At 38.3% G+C, this 8,754-nt stretch overlaps 1 protein-coding gene across 1 annotated transcript; it reads right to left on the reverse strand.

Annotated features, from left to right (window-relative positions):
• Positions 1-2,803: 2,803 nt before the first annotated feature.
• Positions 2,804-8,552, reverse strand: TMEM30A (transmembrane protein 30A; the record flags this gene model as incomplete). Its single annotated transcript, XM_010076356.1, has 6 exons — positions 2,804-3,547; positions 4,261-4,467; positions 5,916-6,059; positions 6,497-6,584; positions 7,671-7,778; positions 8,436-8,552. Coding segments are annotated over 6 exons (858 nt in total), but the record flags the coding sequence as incomplete, so codon positions are not given.
• Positions 8,553-8,754: the final 202 nt, after the last annotated feature.

Consider the following 8,754-nt stretch of genomic DNA (forward strand, 5'->3'; position numbering starts at 1 on the left):
TCAGAAACCATATTCTCATCAAGTGAACTTTGAAAATCGGAATAATTTGTAGTGCTTCCAGGTTACCCTATGGTTATGCCTTGTTGTCCACAGCAATTCCGTTCCAATCAGTAACTTTGTTTTTAAGTAACAGTAGGTACATTCTGCTTTAGGCTTACTCACATTTTTCTACCGAACACTCACTTCAACTCAATCTTGGACATCTGTCTGTCTACAGACATTACAATCCTTATCTTCCCACTGCAAGTAGGGCATCCAGGAGGTCAACGACACCTGCCAGGAATCCAGTCTGAACACCAGCCACGTCCACAGCGCTATCTGATGGATTCAAAGCAAGAACATATGCCTGAGGATGTTACTTGACCCTCCTACACTGTCCTGGCCGTTCCTTCTCAAGGAGATTTCTATTGGAAAACAATTTTGCATTCTTCAAGGCTTAACATCCATAGTTCAAGCAAAACCATGCTGCTGAGAGCTTAGTACCAATGTCACCTTGGGAGGCAAAGGCTGTGAAGGATCCTTCACATTTGTTGTAAATTGGTAACTTGTCCCTGACTCAGCAAAGCACAATCGACAGCTCCCCAAATAGCCTGATGCAGTTAAAAAAAATACCCAAAGTGAAAATCTGCTTTGTTAGAAGGAAGAAGGAAGTTGTATTCACACAAGAGAATGTGTTTGGAGAGCTCCTGCATAAGACAGGGATGTATCCTAATTTCTCAAATGACTCTTTCCAGGAAAGATCCATTCATAAGCAGACCCTCGCAACAGCAGCAGCCTCCAGAAAGCTTCTCATCCCTCCCACTTCGGTCACCGCCTCAGTTGGTAAGACTGGGAGAGCGCCTAACTGGCACTCAGGAAGCAGAGGCATTGCTCTCTGTATTTCTGAACCCTCGCAGCAAACACCTCTGAAGGATGCCACTGAAGAACCAGGTCACAGGGGTCAAATCCAAATAAAATACATGATGCTGAACAGCAGGACAGTGACACTGCCCCGAGGAGTGTCAGCCAGGGACGCCATGGTCTCATCTGTGGACATGTGACATAGGGGCAACTTGTCAGAAACAGAAAATCCAAGGATCTGCACAGTTACCAACATGGCATCCAGACAAACTAGCATGAGTGAAGGAAGAGTTTATAAATTTGACCTAACATTTTAAGCTCTGATAAGCATTCTAAGCTCCTTGGGCACACTGTCAGCACATTGCCCGACAAGTATTTACTGCTACAAGCTCTCAGGGAAAAAGCTTAATTGTAACAAAAAGCAGACAGCGATTCTCATCCTAGTGTGTCTCATGAAGAAGCACAGACAGCTACAGTCAGCAGAAAAAAGGTAAGGGACTGAAAAATATTTTAAGGTAAAGATAGAAAAACACTTTTTTTTTTTATTTTGAACACAGCCCAGAAAGCAGCATTTCCTACTTGGAAAAAGATAGGCATTATGAACGAAGCAGAATATATTTGCATTTCAAGTCAGAAGCACAAAGTTTTAAAATCAAAACATTTTAATAACCCAGAACTGGGAGACGTCCCCTTACTTGCTTACTACATTTTGGACTAGGAACTACTCTACAGGTAAAACCCAGTTTAACATTTTGTGCGTCTTCTGCCTTGCAATATACAAAGGCACATACCCTTTATAGTTCCAGCAATAGAGATACAATACTGTAAATAAAATGTTAACATCTTTTGACTATTTAAATTCCTGTGCTGTGCTATGCAAACAAATTATTATATGGAGGGAGAGAAAGCTAGCACACTGGAAATGTTGCCTCATTCCACAGCTTATACAGACTTACACATTTAACCTGCTAGCTTAAAAAGATTACACAAGGAATTCCCTAAAAAGCATCATATGTTTCTGTGATAAATTAATGGTGGTGTTTACAGCTGGCTACAGATGAAACTATTGGACCATGAAGAAACTCTGTGTAACAAATACGCAATCCCAGGAATATAACTCACTTCAACTGCATTCACACTTCCTGAGAATACATCTTTTCATCCAGGTGAAAATAAATGCATGTTCAAGAACAAAATGAAATCTCTTATTAAATGGTTTGCAGAATTTATTAGGTCTTTTTTAATATACTCAATACTTTATCAAGCTCGTTGCATATAAAGTGATCTCCACCATATACATTACAATTTCTGTGCATCATCTAAAAAACAAGTCACCAAGAAGTAATATTTTACATGTTACAGTTAACTTGGAATTAACCCTAAATGTGAACCTTTCTGTCACTTAAGACACTAGCCCGCACATTGCTTCTACCTGCAATATTTAAATGAGGTTTCACAGCAAGCTCCACCTGCATTCCAATGAAAAGAGGTTACTGCAATCTCAACTTTTGAATATATAGTTCACTATCTTACCACTGCAAAAATTTCATGTGGTGTTTACTCCAAACAAGGAAAAAGAACACAACAATTCCTTTAGAACAAAACCTGCTCATAATACATATGCCTCAAGAAAATTAGGAAACTCCTCCAGTAACAGGAACTCAGCCAAATTTGTGAACAGAAAAAACACTTTAGGTTCTTCTTGATTAACGCTTGGAGCTGCTCATGAAAAGCAAAACATACAAAAAGTACAATAGGTAAACTAGCATTGGATATGACTTAAAGCAAAGAAAATTAGAAAAAAACCCAGATTCTACCTCCAACAAACATTTTCCAATTTAGAGCAAGCTTTAAAAGGGGCTCACGCACATAATTAACAAACAGGTTTTCTGATATCTTTGTAAGGATGCTAGTTTACTGGCCAGGCACACTGTAAATATACAAAGAAACCAGAGTGCTGACATTTACACAGCACTTCAAGGATTTCACATAACAGAGGTGGGTAGGACACAGGAAAAATATTTAACAACTTGTATAAATATATTAAAATCTCAGCAAGAAATGTAAGAGCCCATGCACAAAAGACAGTAAACTGAAAAAACATTGAAGACTTGACTTTTCCTTTCAACAGCAGTGACACCTGAATTCCAGGAAGTTAACGATTTGCACTATCTTATAGCAGTCTTTCTCCACACAATCATACTGACATTACACACCACATCAACAAGCAGCAGATGCATCAAGGGAACAGGAGCTATAGGTATGGTCTGCCCAGTTCGAGGCAAATATTGGAAAAATTGTTTCTGACATAGGCAGAGATACAATCAATATAGCTAATTGTATACCCGTCATTTTTAAGATTTAATACACAGTATGGGAAAGGGGAGCTTTAGATAAAAATTATGTACCCAGTCTCAGAAGTGACAGAAGCAGAGATTTATCTTTCAAAAAACTGGGTCCGTTCTGGACTGGCCTCGATGCACATGCAGTACATTTGTTTTCAGAATGCAAGATTAATTGGGAATGTCTGCACTAGTGTTGCGATTGCCATATTTGTGATGGATGATCAGCAATACCACTCCTAAGAAGAAACATATGGACCCAACAGTGATGTAAGCAATTCCCAGAAAGGGATTTTTGCCTCCCATCCACGAGATGGTGCTTAGAATCATTCTTTTTCGTCCATCAAAACTGTGAACAGGATAATCTGAAAAACATATAGGAAAACAAGATGCACATTTCCAAACTATGCTTAAGTACCTTCCTGTCAGCCAAAATGCAGGCAGTCTGCCCAAAAATTATCAGATGGAAATGCTCCCAGCCATAGACTGTAGCCTCTGTCCTACCTGAGGCAGCTATTGGGAATGGCAGGTGCCCATAAACATGAGCAAGATGTGTGAGACAAAAGTGAATGAGACTGACCATATACCTGCTAGAATTCAGGTTAAATGCATAGAGAAGACACTAGTGTCCTCCAAAATTTGCCTACTGGTTAAATTCTACACTGAAATCTTCCCTAGGATTAACATCTCCATTATCTCCATTATGTTTTCATCCTGGATAAAAAAATTTACTTTTATATCAATGCAGTTTTATATGAACTGCTAAATAGCTTAAGAATGTTACGATTAAAACTGCACTTACATCTAAGTTTCATTTCATTTACGAAGTTTAAAGACTGGACTGCATTGCACATTCTAACAGGCCACACACAAGTTAAGGCTATAAAAACTTGCACAGAAGTACAAGAGGGTATATATTCTACCCAATTCTCACTACCAGTTTCCAACCACAGCTCAATACCATCTTTTTCTAGAGATCGTAAGAAAAAAGCTTAATTCAATTTGAACTTGCACAAATGTATGCCTATGTAATCCAGCTAAGGCCCCATGCCACCTCCCAAGGTTTGTCAAAGGATACTGTATGCAATATCCAAAGAATATTTTCCAGCCTGTAGGGTAGGCTGCATATTATCCTTCCTTTCAATGAGCCGATACAGCTTGCGGAATGTTGGCAGAGCAGCAGTACGCATCCAGACGATGAAGTCTTCATTGATAAAGCCATTGTTGTCAGGCTCCGAGTCCAGCATATACACTGGCTTGGGCCAGTTTACAGGTTTCGTTGTGCCTAAGATTAAAGAAAAATCATAAAAAAGTATTTCAAATAGAGGACTCAGTAACACACAGTCTTGTCTCAAAACCTTAGTGAGATAGTTCTCCATTACGATGATACCTCCTCTGCTCACTTGTTAAAGTTTGACTACCGTGTCCTGGACCATGAGTAAATAAAATTATGTACAATATTTTAGATTATGCCATACTAATGCTTGTGCTAATTTTATTGGAGATACAATTCCACACTGATTAGGGTAAGGTATCTGCATTTCCAAGGGCAGCATCACATTGGTAACACGCAATTTGGCTGTGACTAAGCCAGAAACCCACAACAGGTTAAACCTGAAATTATTCTATACCTTGCATAAACACATACACACACCTTAGAGCCCCCAGGAAAATTATTTTCAGACATTGGTAGCCAAAGAAAACTTCGATTTAGCAAACTGTATTTAACTTAAATGTGAGAAATCACAAATCACAAAAATGATCCAGTTTTTAGAAAACTTTATACAATCTATCAGTAGAAGCATTGAAACGAAAACTCCGTATGAAGAGTTTGATTAAATGCTTGCAGGATTTCTTTTCAAGTTAAATCCACGCATTATAGTGGCTGTACTGGTTTTGGCTGGGATAGAGTTAAATTTCTTCACTGTAGCTTGTATCCTGCTATGTTTTGGATTTGTCCTTGAAACAATGTTAACACCACCATGATGTTTTCTTATTGGTGACCAGGGCTCACACAGCCTCAAGGCCTTTCCTGCTTCTCAGAGTGCCCTGCCAGCAGGTAGGCTGCAGGTGCACAGCTGGGACAGCCGACCCCAGAGGGGATATTCTCTACCATAAGACCTTGAGCTCAGCAACAAAACTGGGCAGGTAGAGGTTGGTGGGGCTGCTGTTATCAGGGACTGGCTAGGCACTGGTCAGTTGGTGACGAGCAATTGTTTTTTTCTGCAACACTTGGTTTTTCTTCAGTTTTATTTTCCTCTTTGTTGATGATTTTTTTTCTTACTTTTCTTTTTTTCTAATTATTAAACTGTCTTTATCTCAACCCACAAATCTTCTCACTTTTACCATTCTGATTCTCCCCTGTCCATCCCACTGAGGGGAGAAGGTGTTAGTGAGCGGCAATGTGGTCCTGAGTTGCCAGCCAGGGTTAAACCACAACAGCAGCACACATATTGTCTTTTCTCAGTATTCAAAGTGGAAAAAAAAATCTGACATTTTTAAAAAAAGGGAAAGTTAAAAACCAAACACTTTCACCTGAAATTTGCAGCTTTCACTCTTTAAAGACAACATTTCTAGATAGCAGAGTAGTCCTTAGCTCAGATTTCTTCAGGGAACTATATCATCTCTAATCAGCCTGTTGACTAAAATGTTGCCAGTGGAGTAGCACTCATCAGAATCAAAATGTGTTTGAAGTGTTTCGCTCTTCTTAAAATTTCACATAATTTTTCTTACCTTGGAAAAGTGCAGTTAAGTTATTTCCATCTCCTGTAGGATTCCTGAACTTTACATTTTTATCTGTCCACCACGCAATGCCTTTTTTAATCAAGGTAATAGGAATCCTCGTGTCATTATCGATGCGGTATAATTCCAATGTATCTAAGGAGAAAATCGAATCAGAAAACCAGCTGAAGAAACTTTCATTAGACAGATGATCCTGATAGGCAGTGAAACAATTACCTCTGGGAGAAACAAAACAAAAAAAACTGGACATGGCATTTACTAACCACCCACCACAATCACAAGCTGTTCTGTAAGAATCAATGTATCAGCGTCTATCTAGAGATATGTCTACTCCACAGCAGCAGCAGCTTCTCACAACAGCTATTTCCATCCTTTGTATGCTATCAGATTAAATTAATTCTGATAGTAATTTTGAAAAAAGCAATACCAGTACAACACAAGATATTTTATTCTGAACAATTAAAATGTGTTCATTCAAAACAAAAAAGCCCATGATGTCTTTACTCGGAATAATCTGCATCACAACACAAAATATCACAAGATATCACAAAAACATCAAAGTGTAACCATACCGTTAAACATACTGTTGGCAATAGCTCCACAAGGAGCAATGGGTTTGTCCTCATTTGTGCGGTAAGGCTCACATTCCTTACTCGGATTCTGATAGTTAGAATGAAAAAAGGCAGATGAGTCTGTGCCAGCTTATCCAACTAACCTGTTTTTTTACTACAGAACCTCAATAATGTACCACAAAAAAAAAAAACATAAAAAAAAAGTACCACAAAATAATCTTTTCATAAGTCAAGTTATTTACAAATACTTCAGCATTCAAAACTAGCTAGCATGACTGATTTTTCATTTACAAGCAGGAATAAAATCTAAAATACGAATAAAGTCAGAATCCCATCATGGTCATATGGAAAATCAGGACTTTCCTGGAAGCTATTAGAACTTTTTTTTGTCTTTTAATAGAACCAGTGTTCCAACATTTAGTACTCAAGTATTCTTTCATTAAAGGGGTTTTTTTTTGAAGTATGCATCTGTGTTATAGAAAAATAGACTACAATAAGAATCCAAGCGTAACATAAATGCAAAAGTTGGCAAGGACCCCAACAGCATGCCAAAAATGAAAGCAGAAAAAGCCCCCCAAACCTCGTATCAGTCATCAGATGTAACCTCCTGAAACTCTCCCTTTTTTACAAGTTTACAGGTAGAAAGGGAGAATCATTCTTGCTGGAGCAAGAACCCAGCTGTATTTCCACTCCTCATAAAAACTAGCAAGAGAAGAGGTCTGGCCCGGAACATTACACAGTGCCTTGAACAGAATACACAGTACTGGTATTTCCCAATATTGCTCATGTTCAGTACTGAACCAGAGTCTACAAACCCAGATGCATTTAGCTGCAATATCCAAAATGCTAAGTAACCAAATGTTATTTTATACTGAAAATGACAACATCAGACTGAACGGATACAGATAGATACTACTGACTGAAGATAATCAGACCATTTAAAACTATTCAAATTTAAGAAGTGATTGAAGTATTGCATTGCTGTCCACTCAATTAAACAACTGACACAAAACTGTACAGCATTTTACACAAACAAAATACAAATTCCTCATGGTTTTCTTCAGTTATGCAAAAAATCTATTACCTCATTATTAAACTATATACTCAGCTATCTGGTGACTTATGCAATCGTCAGAAGTCAGTTGCTTATTAATATCCAAGCATGAATACCTACAAGTAGTGAACTGTTATCTCCATTTAGTTGGCTGTCATCTCGAGATTTCACATAACGACGATGGTTTTGATAGAAGTTGGAAAGTCCATAATACATGAATACATTGCTCTACAAGAAGCAAGATGGGGCAAGAGGGGTTTGAATTCACATAAAGAACAGATCAATAAAACAGACGAACACATTTATTATAATAAAGTTTAAGTTTTAGCCTCTTAAACTCTGTGTTTACTTTACAGCAGCATTCATAAAGGAGACAGGCCTGAGGCTCCTTCACACTGATGACCTAAGAGTACTATCCTGACATCCTGGAGTCAAACAGCATCACCATGCCATGAACTGTTAGAATTATATTCACCAGCACTAATCCCAACCCTTACACTGTCCGATGTTAAGAACATAAGCCTCATCATTTGCCCCCAATTTGTCAGAAAGCACTGATCTGGTATTTCCAATTCTTGTTGAACTGAGTTTTTGTAAGTCTTGCAGGGAGAGCTGATCTGCTCTCAGCTATCTGACACATACGGTAAATCTACCCATGTGAAACACAAGTGGTACACTTCCAGATAAACAGAGGCACTGAGAACCATCTCATCCCTGCTACTGAAAAGGCACACAAAAATCACATCCAAGCAGATAGGAAAACTAGAAATAATCCTTTAAAACAGAAAAAAAAAATTGAAGACTTAAGTGATAGAGCTTTCCTATCAATTATGAAGGAAACCCTATAAACTGTTCTAATTTCACTCTGCAGACAGGGTAGCATACCTCAAATGAATGTTCCAGTGTGAAATTGATGGTGCAAGTGCAAGGTGGTGTGCTGTCCCAGGACACATTCAAACATTTGAAGCAGGGACTAGAAGGATCTGTTCCTGTATAGTCAATCTATAACAGAAAAAACTCATTTACAACAGGAAAGTAAAGAAAACTGATTAATAAGCCAGAGAGTTAACGTGGCGTTTATTTTGCAATCTTATTACACCTTAACTTCAAAAGCCTATTCAGGCCTATTTGATGATCTCAAGAGGTCCCTTCCAACCTAAATGACTTTGTGATTCTGTCTATATGCTCAATTACTGCTGGGAGA

This window comes from Pterocles gutturalis, unplaced genomic scaffold (assembly GCF_000699245.1).
Source record: "Pterocles gutturalis isolate BGI_N339 unplaced genomic scaffold, ASM69924v1 scaffold24778, whole genome shotgun sequence".
NCBI classification, from domain to species: domain Eukaryota; kingdom Metazoa; phylum Chordata; class Aves; order Pterocliformes; family Pteroclidae; genus Pterocles; species Pterocles gutturalis.